The sequence below is a fragment of the Boleophthalmus pectinirostris genome, unplaced genomic scaffold (genome assembly GCF_026225935.1).
Source record: "Boleophthalmus pectinirostris isolate CB_2022bp ecotype Guang Dong unplaced genomic scaffold, ASM2622593v1 HiC_scaffold_14, whole genome shotgun sequence".
NCBI lineage: Eukaryota > Metazoa > Chordata > Actinopteri > Gobiiformes > Gobiidae > Boleophthalmus > Boleophthalmus pectinirostris.
In genome coordinates, this window is record NW_026571047.1 from 14633899 (window position 1) to 14653454 (window position 19556).

Sequence of the window (19556 nt, forward strand, 5' to 3'; positions counted from 1 at the left end):
TCTGTTCATAAATAGCCAACAGCGGCTCAGAAAATAGATCTACTAAATGTGCTTTTGAAAGACTGCTAATGCATGTTTGCACATTGGAAAAACAAACATGTAATTGGCCATTCACACCTTGCCCAAATAGACTTTTAGAATAAATGCATTTGGATGTCACTCAAACTTGAAGGATTTTTGAAAGCTCTTATAATCGCCAACTAAACCTGTCATTTCCAGCTTGGGGTCTTTTCAAGGTTATGGTCCTAAAAGATTACCAAGGATACAAAGGAGCTGTTTTTGTTTCGTCTCTTCCAAGGTCATCATTTGGAGAAGAGTTTGAAAAGCTTTAAATACTGTAATTTCACTTTGTGAGGATTGGAAAATATATTTATAAAACTCTAAAACAAAGTCTGAAACAATAAAAGTTGTCTTTTAAGCACAACACTATTCATTTACTGAACTGTGTTTAAGATAATTACTGACAGGAATACATTCTAATCTTATTAATAATAGGTTTTTGTTTAAATACAATACAATACAGCACAATGGTCTGACTTACAGCTAGTAGCTACAGCTTCACAATATGTATTTAAAAATGTCTTGCATTTGAAACATTTTCTGTCACTATTTTACAATACATGTGATAATCAATATATTGCTCATAATATTCTGTGGTATATCACAATCAACCAAACACATTACACACACATTTTATTGATCTGTTTTGACTTGGTTTATTGACTGTTGTGTTTTTATAAAAAAAATAATAATAATAATAATAATAATAATGATACTGTATCACCAAATTTAGTATGACAATACTACACTAACACTTTGATATTGTAGCTCAGCCCTATACATTGGTTCAGAGACTGTATAAACTAGTATAAATGGACATAGCTAACCCGCTAAAGGCCGTGTTCCAAATAGGAAGTGAACATGAACATGGCTCTTGCACCATCAACTCCAATTTACTTTGTATTGAAAAAACATCTTAAAATGTTTATATTAACCTGTTCTACATGATCCTGGTGTTTTTAATTTGCTATTTGTCTGTAAATCAATTCCTATTCCTAGTATGGAACGTGGCTCCAAATTTGCTCCTATAACTTTCCCCTGTATATTTTCATTCTGAGTAACAGCACACTTGTCTCCCATAGGACCGTGCTGCCAACCTGAGCGAGCGGCGGACCACCACCACCACACTGACCGTAGATGTTCTGGACGGAGACGACCTGGGCCCCAAGTTCTTACCGTGTACCCCTGTAGGCCGCACCAGGGACTGCAGCCCCATCACGTACAAGGCCACAGTGCTGGAGCTCACCGAACCTGTGAGTCACTGCTCCTTCAACAGAGTCTATTCTAAAAACACATTCACACTGAGGGTGTGGTCACTTCTGGGTTAGTTTTTACAATCGTCATATTTAATGAATATGACAGGTTAGACGACTCTCTTCACTGAAATGTAGTTAACATAATTATTCTCATTTGCCTTGTATTCTCAAGTCTGATAGAGATGGTTTAGAATTATATTTCCTGGTTGGGCATTGGTAGCTGTGACATACATTGGTAATTAAGATTCTAGGCCTGTAGTCGATTTGTCGGTCGATGATCTCTTAGCTGACCAAAAGTTGTATTAGTCAAATAATTATTTAATTTAAATTAGGGATGTAATAATAACTGAAATATCATGATATCTTATCGTCAAAAGTCTCACAACAATATCGTGGGCTGTCACAATATATTGAATTACAAGTTCCTTTGCTTAAATGCATGGTTTTATAGTAGCAGCTCATAAACATAGGGAACTACATATCCTCTGATTCATTTCAGTGCAGACAACACGAAGAAATGTTTTTTACTTAAATTCTTGGGATTATGATGGAAATAATTCACACCAAAATCTTGTCAAGGTATTTTAAAAGCAGAAACGCGTCCTATCTACAATTATATTAGCCTCTCCAAAATATCGCAATAAATATTGTACCGTGAGATTTGGATATCATTACATCCCTAATTTAAATTATACGGATTTACATGGGACAACAGCAGAAAGGAGAGGTTAGTGAGTGAGTTAGCTGACGAATTGCTATTTTTTGGTATTTTTACATAAAGTCCCGTGAAGTTGTGTGAGTACAGTTTAGGTCAGATAATATACATAGAGATACATAATAGTTTAGAGAAGAATTTCTTTAGTCGCTTACAGCCCTAGTATTTCTATGCCTGTTACCTAGCAATCACACTGTAAACAAGAGTCTAAACTCAAATTTACACAATAGTTTTGATTTGACAAATACAAATATAGTATGTATGGTCACACCTTACTCAAATTTTAAGAAAAACATGTTCCTTCACTTTCTTGTGCATAAATTATCCTTGCATTTTGGATGGGATTTTGTGTTTTGATGATGACACAGAACTCTACTTTGTTGAACTCACTGCTACTTCCTGTAATTCTCAACTTTTTCCAGCATTTTTTCACAAACTGATCTAAAACTGCATTATTAGAATAACAGAAAAATCTGTCTAATGAAGTTTTTGAGCTTTGTTAGCACTTTGTAACGATGCAGAATAACTGTTAAGCTTTGAGTCATCAAATGCAAGAGAAATGTCCTCAGACGTAATATGACAGGTTGGGTTTGTGCTCACAGTTTCAGTGATTAATATGTTGTTTTTCTTCTATTCTCTGCTTTTAGATTAAAATTAGACCTTATCATAGAAAATAATACAAAAATTGGATGTAAGAAATATATCTCAAATGAATGTGATGAACTAAAATCAACCTGGAGGGATTCAGGCAGACACAAAGAGAAAGCATTAAAGGAGCTTTATTGAACATAATATGCTTTTTGGTTCTCAGACTTCAACAGAATACCTGAAGATTGTGCTGTGATGAGAGGGGAATCATATACTATAATACAAAATAATTACATTTTGTTGTTTGAAATGGCATTAATGCTTGAAATGCTTTTATTCAATATTATCCTATATTACGCAGAATACAGTTTGTTTCATTCACACATGTTTGACTAATCCTTTATTATTAGCATCTCCAGAGCTCAAAATGCTTCTGTTCCACCTTGTGATGTCATGTAGTCGTAGCATTTCTGTGACCTTTATTTCAGTAGAGATTGGCATTTCCAGGGTTATACAGTATCCATATGAATTCATTCTAGCGAAGGAGTTTCAAAATAGATTGGAGCACTTTCTGACTTACCACATGACTTCACAAGATGAAACAGAGAGAACTCACTAAATATGGACTAAATATGCAGGGTTTGTGTGTTTAAACATGCGTTAATGAAACAAGACACACCTCCAATGAAGAAACAACATCTCGTAATATGGACCTTTCAAAACACATGCATTCTTAAATTGAGTGGGCTTGCCTCTCCACATCTCCAGATCTGACCTGTAACTTAGCGTGGTGGCAAGAGATATGTTAAAATCAGACAAGAAAAGTACAAGAAGAGTATTTTTTAATCTGCTTTCCCCTGCTCTTAGCTCAAATCTCCACTGCTTGTTATTGATGTCAACAAATCAGAAAGTCTAAGCATTGTACAAATCCACTGCATAAATACCTGGGTTTAACTTCGATCAAAGTTTAGATTATTGTGATAATATTTGCTATGCTCCGTTCTGCATATTTTTAACACGTCCATATTTCACAGTTGAAAGTTGCGAGACCATAAGGATTCACTGCTGCTTGTGTGCACCAACTAATTTTCAGTAATCTTATACATTATTCATCAAATAGCTTGTCATTCCCTTGAAATCCCACAAAATAAAACTCATTTGGACTGCATTAAAAATGAATCCGTGTTCAGCTGCGGTTGGCCATTTTTCAGACCTCATTGCTTTTAAATAAGGTGTGCACGGTCCCAAATATCCAACATAGACTTTTATATACTCAAGTCAAGCTGTTGGTAATGCGTACTGAATAATGAGCATCGTACGGTTGCCCTTGTAAAGAAAGACATGCTATCTAACATGCCACTAACATAAAATAAACAGCACCGCTTTCTCCAGTTCATGGTACATCATAACTGTATGCTCATATATGATTTTTTTTAATCATATTTAAAGTATATCCTAACATCTATGGGCACGTTTGGGATGGTGGCCTAGTAGTTGGAGAGCTGACACGCAGATTTAGGTCCTGTATTGTGTTATTATTGGTAGTAGTTTTAAATAAATTCATTTTATATTAAACTATCACATATGTACATAATGATTTTAATTTTTGTTCATTGTAAACTACTATATTTATCTAAAAAAGATTAATAATTGAAACATTTTCATTGACTTCCTGTTAAAAACTGCAGAACTGATATTTATTTATTTATAGATTCATTAAAATAATTACAATTAAGTAGGTACATAATTATATCCAAATGTCTCGATACTATATTTTCACGATATGCATCTCGCAATATGATATTTATTGCAACTCTTTGTGAAGGGTAACAAAATTGTGAATATCCGTCTTTTCTGTCATAATCAAAATAATCAATATGTAATAGTGCTTAATAAAAGTTATTTCATCATGTAGATTGGACTGAAACAGAGCAAAGGATCATGGTTTATGTAGTTCTCTCTTCTGCCACACCATAACAATGAATTCAAGCAAAGAAACGTGTAATTCAATATATTACGAGGGCGCTGACTTTTGATTATACAATATCACAGTATTTTGGTTATTGTTACATCCCTATATGTAAGTGTAGAGCTGTGGGTGGAGATAAGGGGTAGGAGAAAACGGAAATTTTATGAGCACTCTAGTCTCAGTTCAATACAAGATTTAAAACAACATGTTTAAAATTCATGCTTTTAATATTGAACCCAGTGACTACCAAAATAATAACAGTTTTCTGTTTGTTTGTTTGTTTGTTTGTTTTTTTCCCCAATATTTTATTTAGACGAGAGTGTGACTACTTTATCGCTCCAACTGGCACATTTGACCTGCAATTAGGCCTGTTAGGATAACACATTTTGAAGCATGATATATTAGTACAGAGAAACATTAAACAATAAGCTATAATACTGAAATTACATTATGCCACTAACACAAAGCATGATAATTCCAGTAAAACTTTTTAAAACATACAGCATCATTAAAAGGCATGAGCTGCAACAAATAAATAACATAAAGAACCAATAAATAACCAGACAACTTATTTATTTTACCCTCTGCAACTCAAATCTTATTGTATTACATAAAAATGTACACATGATAAATATTCAGCTCCAAAATATATTGTTCCAGCTCCATTACATATTGTATATTATACTGTATTTTATATTTCATATCTTATATGTTGACAGGCCAACCTGCAATATCTGTCTTGATTTATATACAACTTGTTTACAAATTGCGTTAGTCGGCACACAAACCACACTGAACTCAGACTGAACTACTGACTATTATTATTCATGAACATGTAATCAAATCTGAAACATGTCTGGAACCAGCACCAAACACAAGGTACAAGCTCCATCCCTTTTAATTTGTTTTCTTTCTCTGCTATAACAAGGTAGGGGCCATCATTTCTCTCCTCGCGACTTTGTAAATTACCCCATCACCGCTAGAGGCATAAAAAAAACCTTTGCATGTGACAAGTCAGCAGAGCATTCATCTCTTCTTCACACTGTTTGCTTGTGATGGTGACAGTAACTCACAGCGCGCCCGCCCACTCACTCTTCACTCCCTCTGCAGTCTGGGAGGCAGCAGAGCGCTCATGCCTGGCCCCACAACTTCTTGGGCTTGGACTGGGTTATTGTGGCGTTTGAGATCTTTGTCAGCCTGGCGCAGTCTTCCGAGCTCCGTCTTATCTGTCCTCTGTGGAGACATTTACACACACTTATGTCTCGGTCGCAGGAGACGCTAGGTGCTAAATCAGCTTTGCACTGGCGTGGGCTGGAGAGCTGTGTAAGTGCGCGGGCAAATGCAGGATTTACAAGATGGCAGCCAGAGATACTACAATGTGGGAAAGTCAGAGGTGGAAGGACTTTAATTCTCACGGCTTCTGCTACATCTGCTACTTTTGCGAGTACTACTAATCAATGCGATGCCACTGCTGTTGCTTATTGTATCACCGCTACTGCCATAGACATGTGCCTTCTTTAACATTATTATTAGTGTGTCCAACCATAAACGAAAACATTCTCATTGTGGTTTATTTTGTACGATCATAAACAATAAACTTTTGTGCGTTCTGTTTGTTAACATTAGTATTAATTTGTATGGTCATAAACGGAAAGGAAAAAGAAAAAAAAAAAAAGGCATCTTTAAAAAAAAAAATGAAGATAAGAACTAAGAAAAAAGAGACTGTATTTCTCTTAGAGGGGTTAGTGTATGGAACAATCTGAGTGATGATTAAAAAAAAGTCTAACACTGTAGAACCTTTTAAAAAAGATTATAAAACGTTATGTTTTCAAAGATCTAGAGCTCTGGAATGAATGAATTATGCACTAAATTTAGTTTGTTTGAATTTATATTTTGTCTTGTATATATATACAATAAGTCGTAAGTGAAATTGTAAATGCAAACTGGCTGTTCATATGCTGCTTTCATTGTTTAAAAGGGTTTGGCATTAGAAGTAGTTTTTACTTCAGCCTAAACCCTTTCGGTCATGGTCTATGGGGTTCTAGTCTGTTTTGTTTTGTTTTGTAGTGGTGCAAAATGACTGAATAAACTATTAAACTACAAAGAAGTGGACTAAGGGAGCATGATGTCACCCATAGCTTTTGGCTTCAGTCAAGTGAAGCTCACAGAGGCTAGGAGTTATGGGGTGAATTTGGAGCTTCCATATTAGATATAGGAATTGATTTATTTTACGTACAAAAAGCGAAACAAAAATACCAGGATCATGTAGAGCGGGTTAATACAAACATTTTAAAACCAAAATGGGGAGCCTGACAGCAGCAGTCATGGAAACAGGGACTGTGTTTTTTCAATATAAAGTATATGGAGCTAGAGTCGATGGAGCAGGAAGTGTGCCCATGCTTACTTTCTGTTTGGAACATGGCAGCTAGCGGGTAAGCAATGTCCATTTATATATATACACACACAGTATATTGTACTAGCAGTTTGTAATGTGGCCATACTACCTTGTCAATGCCTGGTCTAGTCCTATCTCGAAAACTAAGCATGGTTGGGTCTGGTTAGTTCATGGATGGGATGGATTGGGAATACTACAGCCACAGGTGCCACAGCGAGGCAGCAGTGACTCTGTTGTGGTGTCCATAAGCAAAACGCCAGCCATCTTGCCTAGTATGAATGTGACGATAGCCTTATTGCCAGTCTACTCCTGTGTAAATTACTAGTACAATGTAAAGTTTCATTTAGTCAACATGGACCTACTCTCCCTCTCTCAAAAAAGAATAAAATAATATAAGCAAGCTAAATAATCAATAAATAATATGATGCCTCACTAGTTTCTACTCCAAATTTAAGGTCAAAATCTTTCTCAACTTTTTAAGAAGTTTTGTACAGTCTCAACACGTAAAATAATAATAATAAAAAAATAATTACTTTTAGGACAGTGTCTATGTAAACTAACCAAAGTGCACAGTGAAATAAAATAAACTATGTGCTTTGAACGGTTGTAAACTGTTCCCATGATGCCCTGGTGTCAGTAAAGTAGCTGTGTCTTTGCCCAACAACATGTGTGCTTGTTTTCTTATTGCTTGTGTCTCATTATCTGCATCATCACTTGTCATGTTTGAGAAACTACACTTTTTGTGGGGGAAGGTCATCCATCAAACGCATTACAATCTGTTCTTCTAAAGGAGCCACTTATGAATGTCACTTACCTGCTATAATTCATATTGAAAGTTTAATGACAACATCTGGAAGCTTGCATTACATTAACCAGACTTCCACAAACACTGCAGACTCCATAGAACTTATTTAAAATGTTAAGTTAGCCTAACAGGTGCAGTGGTGCTATGTCTAGTGCAGTTGGCAGTGTCAGTAAATCAATTGTTAAGTTGAAAATCTAATTTGTAAAATGAACAGAGTGCTTTTCTCAACAGACTAGGTGAGATGTAACAGGGGCCAGCATGTAGCACTAATGAATAGGTGTGATGATGCCAGGAGGGTCCAGGTCAGAGGTGCTGTGGGGAAATGTGAGTGACATGTTGGCACAATTAAACATGAGAATAGTGAACATCAGGGGCTTGTAAGTGCCATCACCTGTAAATAGATAAATGAGAATTTGCAAATATAAATGAATTCATATTTCCAGTTGAAAAAAGCTGTAGAAGGGCACATTTGAACAAACACTCCCCAAATGAAAAGGAAACTACAACCTGCCTATATTGCAAACCTCTGTATGAACCTAATATCTTTGCAAGTGTTCATATTAGGGTTGTCAAAGAATGAATACAGATACCGTTGCATGGAAACAGATACTCTACAAGTGCCAATACTGGAAAAAATTAGTTGGATAAAATTAGAAATGTTGTGAATAGAACTATATCAAAACAAATATTTAAGAGAACCGTTCTGTTTTGAAAATTACATCTGTTGTCTGAATTATTTTTTCTTCATGTGTCTTTGTAATATTGTAATTGCTTTCAGTATCAAGCTCTTTTCTTACTATCAAATCAAACTGAAACTGTAATATTGCAACAGAAGTCAAACTGTGTTTTTTTTTTCTAAATCAGTTTCAAATTTTGCTTGATTTGTAACTGCAAGCATATCAACATTCTCATTACAGTTTTATTATATGAGGTAATTATTTTGTGTTAAAATTTACATATATTGTATCAGGTTTTTTTGTCTTTGTAATATTATAACTGGCATTAACTATCGAGCTCTTTTCTTCTTTGTTTTTCTTTTCTTTTGCATTTTTAAGTAAAATGTTGTTTGATTTGTTGTAAGGTCAAACACATCAGCATTCACATTACATTAAGTGTACATATCCTTTATCTATTAGATGAGCTACTTAGCTTTCAGCGGTCTTAAACAGGCACGCTGAGTTTATATCTGTCTTGAAATAGCTGCATTATGTCTCTGCCGAACATAATGCACTTCCATTCTATTCATTCTATCGTCTGGGCGCAGCTTGACTCTCCTTAACTAAATACATGCTTACCCCAACAGCGTGATGTGACCCATTAGCTGTGGCTGATTGGACCTGCTCCTCTGTTAGCCTGTGCCTCTCTGCGGGCCCCTGTGATTGATTAAGACCCCACCTCAGAGCCATCTAACACAGATCTACCCCGGTCCAGTGCACACCAGTAAACCACACCCCCGGGGCCACTCTGCTGCCACTGCTCTTTGATGGAGGACAGGACGCTAGTGAAGATGCTTCGATGAATTTATGGAGAGACAGAAGATGGGACAGATGGAACAAATAGGGAAATTGTTTTAATGGGGAGTCAGATCGCAGTTTTATGGCATCACGCGTGTAGGTCCTATATTATACAAAATGGACTGTTGTCAGCGTTTAGCCATGGTTTAATGTTGGTAATTCCTCAGAAGCATTCCAGAAGTTGTGTTTTGATTCATTCACACATGTCTAAGTAATGATTAGTCTGTCTGCATCTCTAAAGCTCAAAAAGCACTGTTCCACTTTGTGATGTCATGTTGTTTTCAAGTTAACAGCTACCTTTTACCCTTAGTTCAGTAGAGGTTGGAAATTCAACGGCTGAAACTGTCCAAATGGTTAAAGTGACGGTGTAAGGAGTTTAAAAAAGCAATCGAGCACTTTCTGTAGAACCACGTGACATCACAAGGTGGAGTGTTTTCTATTTTAGAGAAGACCTCAGCATACATGTGTGGGATTTGTGTGTTAAACATGTGTGAATGAAACAAAACACAACTCCAGGTATGTTTTTGATGAGGAAACACCATTATAATATGGATCATGGATCTTTTTTCTTATATTATTATTATCATTAAGGATTTTTGGCATATTGAAAAGCATTTACCTGTGAACTTTTACCCCTGATTTCTTGAGCTGCAAATAAGACTGTTCATGTCCTTCAAAACAAGTTTAGTTGGGTGATATGACAAAAAAGAAATCATTTTATTTTGTGAAATTTAACAGACAAATAGTACAATGCATTCCTCCAAAGTCTGAATGGTTACCATTGACAATTTCAAATGATTTGATATTGATTCTAGAGCTGCAGTCGACTAAAGACATTCTTGGTCAACTAAAGACATGCCCTGATTGATTTGTAAAATAAAAGCTGACCATGTATTTGACCCAAACTGCACTGACAACAAGACAGCTACTCAACTGCACTCAAATTCATGCAAAAACCTATTTATACAGAAAAGTACAAGGAAACTTTATATTTATATGAAGAGATCTAATGTTTCACTTCCACATGTTTAGTTAGCTCACAACATACCTTGTTGTCGCTGTTGTTGTCCCACACAAACCCTTAAAATAATTACACAGACTACTTTCATGTAAGATCTTTATCCAGCACTGGTTGCATAACATGGCACACAAACTGGAATTCATTCATCATCATCATTCATCAACTATTCAAAAACTGTATTAACATTTTAGAAACTGCAAATAAGTCTGAAGTGTTTATTGACTAAACAAGTACTTTATTATTGAAAGTTTTTCATTAAATTCTAAGATGAAAATAATGCAGACACTGAACATCTGATGGAAGACCTTAGCAATTTGAGAAACACTTTAAATTGCCAATTTTTGTATTCGCTTGCAGTATTTTTCACAGCACAGAGTTATTTAAAGGTGAGGAAAGCAATGAAGTGCAATAATTGAGTTATAATGACCCTGATAGAAAATGACAGTCTCCCAGACTTAGAAGCAACTTTTCTCTTGGCGTATGTTCCTTCCATCGTCTTACTCTCTAAAAGTAAACTCGTTCAAAAACCAAACCCTTTATAGCTGAATGAGAGAAACAGAATATTGAACAGCAGTGTAAACAAACCAGGCATGACCCGCCCAAATCATTTACTTATAGACTCTCAACACAGCAATATGCGAGCTAACTCACTATGCCTCAAAGCTAACTTTTAAGTAACTTTTTATTAAAATTGCAAAATATGATATAAACAACCTATTAAATTTCAAATTAATTAAAAGGCCCATATAATGCTATTTTTTGACCTATGGTATAATGTTGTTTCCTCGTCAGGAACATACCCGGAGTACTGTTGTGTTTCATTCACACAAATCCTGAATATTTAGTTAGAGTTCTTCTCTCAAACAGAAAACACTGTTCACAACTCTGTTCCACTTTGTGATGTCATGAGGTATTTAATATAGATAGTGCTCCACCATGTTTTTAAACTCTATACACCTTCACTAGAATCGTTTGGATGATTTCAACCCAGGACTTGTCAATCTCGAATGAGCTAATAAATAAAAGGTAGCGGTTAACTTAAAAACTACCACTTCATGACATCACAAATTGGAACAGAGCATTTTGACCTTTGGAAATGTAGACAGTCTAATAATGCGGGATTATTCGTGATGTAAAACTTGTGAATGAAACAAAACACAACTCCAGATATGTTTTTAATGAGATAACAATATTCAAACATGACTTAAAGCTCACAAGAGTCAATTTTGTGTAATATATGACCTTTAAAGTCAAGATTACCCTTTTTTTTGTTTTTGTTTTTATGGTTAAATTGTTGAGTTGTGAGTTGTGGTGTTGTTTTAATATTTATGATGCCTTAAAATTATCATTAGCATTAGCATTGAGACTCAAACGTCTCTTTCAAAACACAGAAATGCCCTCCGCTGACTTATTAATTTGATTTGTTTACTTTTGTTTTCAGTCACATCCACTCGCAACTTGCTGTTGAGTGCCTTATTTTTTAAAATTGCTTTGTGTAACTTTTTCATTGGGCGTCCGTCATCCGCTTGTTTCTAGGGATATTTTCCAGATTATGACATTTAACTGTTCATTTATTCAATTACAGATGGATTTACTGCTCAAAAAATACATAGAAAAACAGGCATTATGACTGTGAGGATTGCTTCTCGACAGATCTGACCTGTAATTTGGTCTGGTTTGGTCTTAATTAAGATAGCATACCTCTCGACGTGGAGGAGCAGCGGCTCTACTCCGAGCTCCTCCCGTGTGACTGAGCTCCTCACCCTATCTCTAAGGGAGCGCTCGGCCACCCTGTGGAGGAAACTCATTTCGAGCGCTTGTATCCGCAATCTCGTCCTTTCGGTCATTACCCAGAGCTCATGACCATATGTGAGGGAGCCAGTTGAGGTGGCTTGGGCATCTGTTCCGGATGCCTCCTGGACACTTCCCTCGGGAGGTATTCCGGGCATGTCCCACCGGGAGGAAGTCCCGGGGAAGACCCAGGACACGCTGGAGGGACTATGTCTCTCGGCTGGCTTGGGGATGCCTCTGGGTCCCCCTGGAGGAGCTGGAGGACGTGTCTGGGGTGAGGGAAGTCTGGGAGCCCCTGCTTAGACTGCTGTCCCTGCGACCCGGCCCCGGATAAGCGGAAGAAAATGGATGGAGGTTTAATACCATACCATGAACCGTTTCAGACAAAGCAATAGCATTTATGTAGAAAAGCATTTGACTGTCCCTCCACCAGAAAAGTTACACCATGTACCTTTAAATATTTATTCATTTCAGTATGACTCAGCAAAAACCACATAGATACACAACTGGACAGGAAGTAGTGACACTAAAAGTGTAGTTGCCTATTGGCGATAGATTGCATTGGAAAAACAAAATCCCCCAAATGCCCAAACTTTCATAGGCAAAGTTACACGTCCATGACTTCCTTGCGGCAAAGTAGATGGTGAGGTGCATTGTGGAAATTACCATCTGCTATTTTTTACGGTGATTGGAAAGTGCAGTACTTGATCACCACGCGCACCCTTAGGCCCCGCGATTGATCACATGACCGCCCCGGGGATCAGCCACCTGCCCATCCAACTGCTGCTGGTTTGCTCATTAGCCTCCTCCTCTCCATATATAAAAAAGCAGATTTCCCCGCACACACTGCCAGCTGGTGAGTCCTGTAGTGGTGGGCAGAGACGAAACAGCTTGATACCTGTTGCTGGTTTGATTCCCTGCTGCGTTGGCATGCCCAGTTTTACTCATCTTTCCCAGAATTCCCCAAATAGTGTGTCAATTTATGCATTCGGAGAGTTAGAGGATAGAAATGAGCTCGTTTGAGAATGATGGTCCCATATAGAAGAGATGATAAAGCTACATTTGAGTTACATGTCCTATATTACATAAAACTGACTCTTGTGAGCTTTAATTTTCCTCATCAAAAACAGACCTGCAGTTGTGTTTTGCTTCATTCACACCTGTTTGAGTAACCCTTTAGTCTGTCTACAGTATATCTCCAAAGCACAAAATACTCTTAGCTTTCCTGGAGGTCCAATATAAATATGGCAAAAGTATCTATCTTTTGTTTATGCAATTACTTGTCCAATTCAATCCAACTTTATTTCTAATGCACTTTAAAAACAATACAGTTGACCTAAGTGCAGTACACAACAATAATTATAAAAGGCAATAAAAATAGACACAAATTGAAAAACATAGACACATAAAAACACACTGGACACTATAAAAGTCAACATTAATCACAATAAAACGCTAAAGAGGACAGGTGAGTTTTAAGAGCTGATTTAAAAAATGAAAGTGACTCAGCTTGTCTAAGGTGTGGGGGCAGTGCACAATTTTGGTCTCACAACAGCAAAATATGTAAATGTTGTTGATATTACTCTGAAAAACTGCGGTCGCTTCTCCACAGATGTGACCTGTGACTTGTGGTCTGTTGACAAATTTGCAGGGTAGCAGAATTACCAGACCTCTGGCTACAGGTGGGACCAAGTCGTTGTTTTGCAAGTCTCAAGTAAGTCTCAAGTCTTTGACCTCAAATCCGAGTCAAGTCCCAAGTCAAAGACAGGCAAGTCCAAATCGAGTCTCGAGTCACTGGGTCAAAAGTCCAAGTCAAGTCAAGTTGTCTGCTTTGAGCTTCAAGTCATTCCAAGTCTTTAAACCAAAGTATGTATAGTAATATAGCTTAGATATGTGCAATGTATATGAATTTTAAACTAAATTGTACTTAAAATGTCAGGAGTATTTATGTAAGAGTTGTAGAAATGCAAATTTTTCCTTTATAAATGTCTTGACAAGAGTGCAAATTATTACTGCCAGAACAGAAAGAGTTAAGATTTAAGAGTGCTTAATAAAAGTAAATTTGTTAGCTAGTCTAAGCATCAAGTCTTTTCAAGTCACAGGGTTCAAGTCCGAATGAAGTCACTGACCTTCAAATTCTAGTTGAGTCCCAAGCCTTCATCTATTTTATCAAGTCAAGTCTCAAGTCCTAAAAATAGTGACTCAAGTCTGACTCGAGTCCAAGTCACAACTTGCAAGTCTCCACCTCTGCCTGTGACTGACAACAACTTTGCTTTTCTCCATGCTTGTTTACTGCCATACTGCGGAACATTCCAGGAAAAGCAATAACATCTCCATGGACAAGCAGGTGGCAGATCCCCTGAAAAGTTACATAATGCTCCACTGTGTTTTTGAACTCCCTACACCTTCACTAGACTCTCCTGAAATTGCCAATGTCTACTGAACAAAAACTAAAAGATAGCTCTAAGTTGAATACTACCACAACATGACATCACAAGGTGGAACAGAACCTTTTGAGAATCCATTTTATGTAATATACCTTTAAGTGACAGTTTTGGGACATGTTGGACTTCTCCTCTTTTTTTATAATTGGTATACACAATTACAGTATCTTTTTAAACTGTGTGCTGTTTTGGTTAGCAGTGGTACAATATGGCCTCCAATCTTTTCCAGTGCTCTTTATCACATTTGCATCTCCGCTCTCTGTTTACCCATAACCCCTGACAGATTGATCATCCTCCATATATTCAGCCCCTGTTTTACTCCTCTTCATTACCCGCCATAACTTCTAGTGTCTCCGGCTCCGTCACCCCCCTTCCTCCCTTCAGTTCTCCTCTCCCTGACAGAAAAGCAGGAGCTATGGCTTGCGTGGGGGCCAGTGGGGGTTTTAAGTGCTGCTGTCAGGTGCGCCCCTGTAAACCATTGTATCATGGCAGGTGCCTGGGACTCTGGGATGTCTTGCTTGTGTGCGCTTGGTTGGGTTTTTATAGCCACTGTGATTGTGGATTTTCGCCCATAGACATGTTATATTCATCCCGTTGGGGGGTCTCGGTGGGCCCAGGTCTCAGCATATTGGACTATTATACATCAGCATTACAGCCTAGCGTTTTATAGTGCACTTCCACTTACACGTGCACAGCGGAGGTCTGACCATGTGTTTTAACATCGTGAAAAGACTATAAAAGAGTTTAATGTCTTGTGTCCCATTATGTCTATTAAAAAAATGAATTTTGTGTAGCATCTATTTGTTCCACTCACTTACATTACATTAGTGTCAGTGCCATGTTGTCACTAAACATGTGATGCACAGTTTTCCTGTTAAAAATATTGGCTAGGAAAATATTTTACTGAAGCAAATACATTGTGTTTAACAGTGTGAATTCAACCTTTTGATTCAGAAATTAGACTTAATGCAGCTTCAATTAGCATTTCAAACAAACTTTGTAAGAAAAAAATGTCACGTGTAGTTGGGTGAGGCGATAAAAAACTAAAAACTGAAAGATCACAATTTTTTTAAATTTTTTTTATTTTGATATTTGAACGATAAAATGTTACCCTAACTGAGAGTTTCACCATAGACTGCAGACATATTTGTAGTTGGGCAAGGCTACAAAAAAAAAAAAAAAAGTTCAAAATCACAATTTTTTGTTTTATTTTATTTTGTCTTATTAAAAACTAAATTAAAATATCTTTGACTATTCATTTCCTCAAAATAATGAACGCAGAATAACACAAAATTCAAAGTTCTTGCTCTAAACCACATGCTTTTCTTGAGAATTGGCTGTGGACCTCTCAGTCAGAAAGTACCACCAAGCACTGATAGTTAGAAATGACTGAACCTCCCAGTAATTGTAGCTTTTTATTTTTTCCATTAAGAAACATGTTTGATACTTTAAATATAATTTGTGTTTAATTATACACTTTTAACTTAGCTGATTAGCCTCTTGCTGCAATAACAGAAACTGTGCACCATGAGTCAACAACATAAGCTACCACTTTATTTGCACATGTTCATTAGCAGTCTCTGACCATATGCTTATAACAAACTACTGTGTAAAAGGCTTAAAGGTTTTATACCCGATTTTTCCCATGCTTTTGAGAAAAAGAAGTCTTCCCCCATAACAGGTACATTGTATTAGCAACTCTTCAGGTCAAAAAGTCAGTTGTGTTCAGTCTGTATCTAATTATAAAGTTTTTTTTTGGTTTAATCTTGAAATGTGTGTTAGCATACTAGTTATTGTTAGCTTTACTGTGACAGCAAAACTCCACTTTGGTCTCTGAAAATTGTGAAAAGTGCTTATAAACTCATTTTAGTAAATAATTGGGATGCTCGGAAAGACAAGCGAGGTATACCTTTGGACTACTACAAAATTATATGGGTCTGTTTTTCACAGCATTTGAGTGACTTTATATGATAAGATGTGGTTTCTATATGATTCAGATTATACTGAATCACGATTTTATTGTTTCCATATCCTGTTTATACTCGCTCCCACAGCCCCAGCTCAAAATATGAATGTATTAATGAGCGGGATGCAGGGACAGCTAAGTGCTTTTATTACAAATGCGGCTGGCAGACCCACCCTGGTGTTATTTGGAAGGTGATCAAGTTTGCTTCCTTGTTTACCTGCTAGAACGAAACGGCCTCATCTCATTTCATACACAAGGGGAAAAAAGTTTAGCTAAATCAATCTTGCTTGTTTTTTGTCTGTCAACAGAGTAAGGTGAATCCACTGAATGTGACTCCACCAATACAAGCCGTGGACCAAGACGAAAACATTCAGCCGCCCTCCGACAGACCTGGTATCCTCTACTCCATCCTGCTCGGTAAGAAAGGGCTCTGGATAGATGTTTTGTGCAAACTTCATGACAATTACTAACAATATAGAATCCATCTTGAGTGCGCCTGCTTGCTGTTCGGTTAATTGGACGAGCAGACCAATCACAGAGCAGCATTGAGGTTTGTGCAGAAGCCAAAGGCCAAGCACCCAAACAAACCAAAACAAACATGGCGTCAATACGGTTTGTTGCATTTGTGGACAGAGAAGCTTTTCCCTCAACTAGATGCAACACAATAGATTTTGGGCTTGTTCCGCTGTTGTGACACTTCGACTAATCAGATTCAAATAATCGTCATGACTCCTCGTTTTCCGATCGTTTTCAGTGTGAACCATTCCAGATAATGAGAATGTGCAGAACTTAATTCAGAGTGACACATATTAATGAGGCCTGAGCCAGGCTAGAACATTCCAGGCAAAACAGAACCATCTCCTTAGAGAAAACAGATGATACGGTACATCTTTAAATCATACATTATAATGACAAGGATGCAGCACTGAATCAAATTGGGAGCCTTTTCTTTTCTCTTACCTGTACTTCAGCAATACTAGATTAACTGCACTTTTTTGTATCTATGTCATGTAGTCATATCTGGAACCATAAGCATTTTGTCATATATACCATTAAGTTGTATTTCTTTAAATATGTTAGACTTCCTATGCTTTGTCAACGTTCAAAAATATTTTTTTAGTACCAGTTTTCAGCATTATTATTTTTTGACATGATTGTTAAGTTAATTCAAACTGCATGATTAACTTTGTTGCTTTGTTATGACAATGCCAGGTGGCTTGTCAGCAAATTTCGAGAGCCTTTTACATAATTATTTAACTTCATGTGACTGACTAGCAGAAGCTAAAACCTAATTGCATTGTTAAAACTGCTACAAAGTGAAAAGATGGTAACTTATTGAGAAACTTGAGCCTGGATTCAGACACAGACTCCTTGTAACTTTTTGAAAACTGATTCAATATTCACTTTATGTTGAGTTTTCATGCTGTTAAAATGAGAGGAATTGCTTTTAGCTGCTTTTGAATATTTTTTCAGAAAGTTTACAGAAGTTGGTTCTTACCCAACTTCCAAAGGAGCACATCTCAGCAGAAGCCAATCAAAGCAGTTTACTGTAAAGCCACTGCTCAATGGGGCGGCGTGATTGTCCACTACTTGATTCCCACCACTAGCCTTCAAAAAACTACAGTACTTCAATGTGTATGTGCTCCTATGTGTTAGAATACCACCTGCGGAGAGCTGAGATAGAAAAACTGGGAGCATTATCCACGCCTCTCTTTCCTCACCCTCTTGATTCAGGGAGCAATTACTGACGCAACCTCCGACATTTGTGTGATTTGACTTTTCAGTGTGTTTTTTTCCCAGGAAAACCAGACTCGTATGCACAATATTTCAGTCTGAACAGAACCACGGCGGAGCTGCTGTTACTGAAGCCCATTGACAGGGAGCTGTACCACAAATTTGATCTTGTTATAAAGGTGAGAGGCAGCGGGGGGGTCCCTGCTGTTGGCCTTCTCTTTATATTGATTCTGCTCACATGAAAACGTGATTAGCATACCCTTTTCAGCAGCCATCAAACGTTGTGTTTTCATTTCGCAATTTTCTGTGACTTTGCTTTGACTATTGAAGGTTTCTAAAGAATGTTCTTGGTGCTTTCCTGTGATGAATTGAACATTTGTTTATTTGAAGAGTGCAGGTGTAATTTCAAGTTTGATTTCTGGATATAGTCATACTGTGATTTCAAATAATACTAGAAAACTAAGATAAATTTATCACAAATAACAGTTGTAAATCAATAAGTAAGTAAACTTTATTTATATAGAGCTTTAGTGCTTTACAGAGAGCAGATACACCAGCTGTACCTTTGTGAAGATACCATTTCTTTTATTGTACTTGTTATAATTTTGTGTTAAAAAAAAAAAAAAAAAAATCTCTCCATAAAGTACATTGTAACTACTCCATTATGCTGTCTGAAAAGTATTTCTAAAACTGCGCACAGTCCCAAAACATGCTCATAAAGACTAGCGAAGTGCCATAGAGTTTGTGATAGTTAGGAACTAATCATATCTTTTTAAAACCTACTTCTGTTTATGTGATTTTAAAATTAGGTAATGCAGATGCAACTTATCTTAAAGCCATAGTATATTAGTGCCTCGGCTCAATTTCATTTCTCTCTAGCAACTCGGTCAGGACTTGGAATACACTAAATGATTTTCATGAACCCTGGAACTGTGAGTCTGGGCACCAGCCAATCAGCAAAGAGCCATACATTCTGTGTTGGCAACAATTACCGAGATCAAGGATTTAAAGCCAGAACAGAGAGAATGTTTGGTGAATTTTATCAAGGGGAAAGACGTTATTGCCCTTCTTCCTTTGGAATTTGGGAAAAGCTCAATATACCAGTTTAGCCCCATTAGCAGTGCATTATAATATATAAATAGCAGCGATTGGAAAAGTACCCAGCTACCATCGAGCAAACGAATCCTTATTCTGCAAAGTCAGACACGAAGTGAAACCGGCTGATGAATCAGGCTAATAGTATGTAACTTTTTGAAAAAAAATAAAATAAAAGCATGTGTATTTTTATGTTTATTGCA

The 19556-nt window shown here is 36.9% G+C and overlaps 1 protein-coding gene across 1 annotated transcript in view; it reads left to right on the top strand.

Moving 5' to 3' along the window:
• LOC110171006 (protocadherin-15-like) overlaps positions 1 to 19556 on the top strand; it is a 290940-nt gene that overhangs the window by 112157 nt on the left and 159227 nt on the right. Inside the window, exons 9-11 of the mRNA XM_055150550.1 lie at positions 1143 to 1313; positions 16833 to 16941; positions 18325 to 18437. Of these exons, the coding sequence (XP_055006525.1) occupies positions 1143 to 1313; positions 16833 to 16941; positions 18325 to 18437 (393 nt within the window). The remainder of the gene's footprint in view (positions 1 to 1142; positions 1314 to 16832; positions 16942 to 18324; positions 18438 to 19556) is intronic.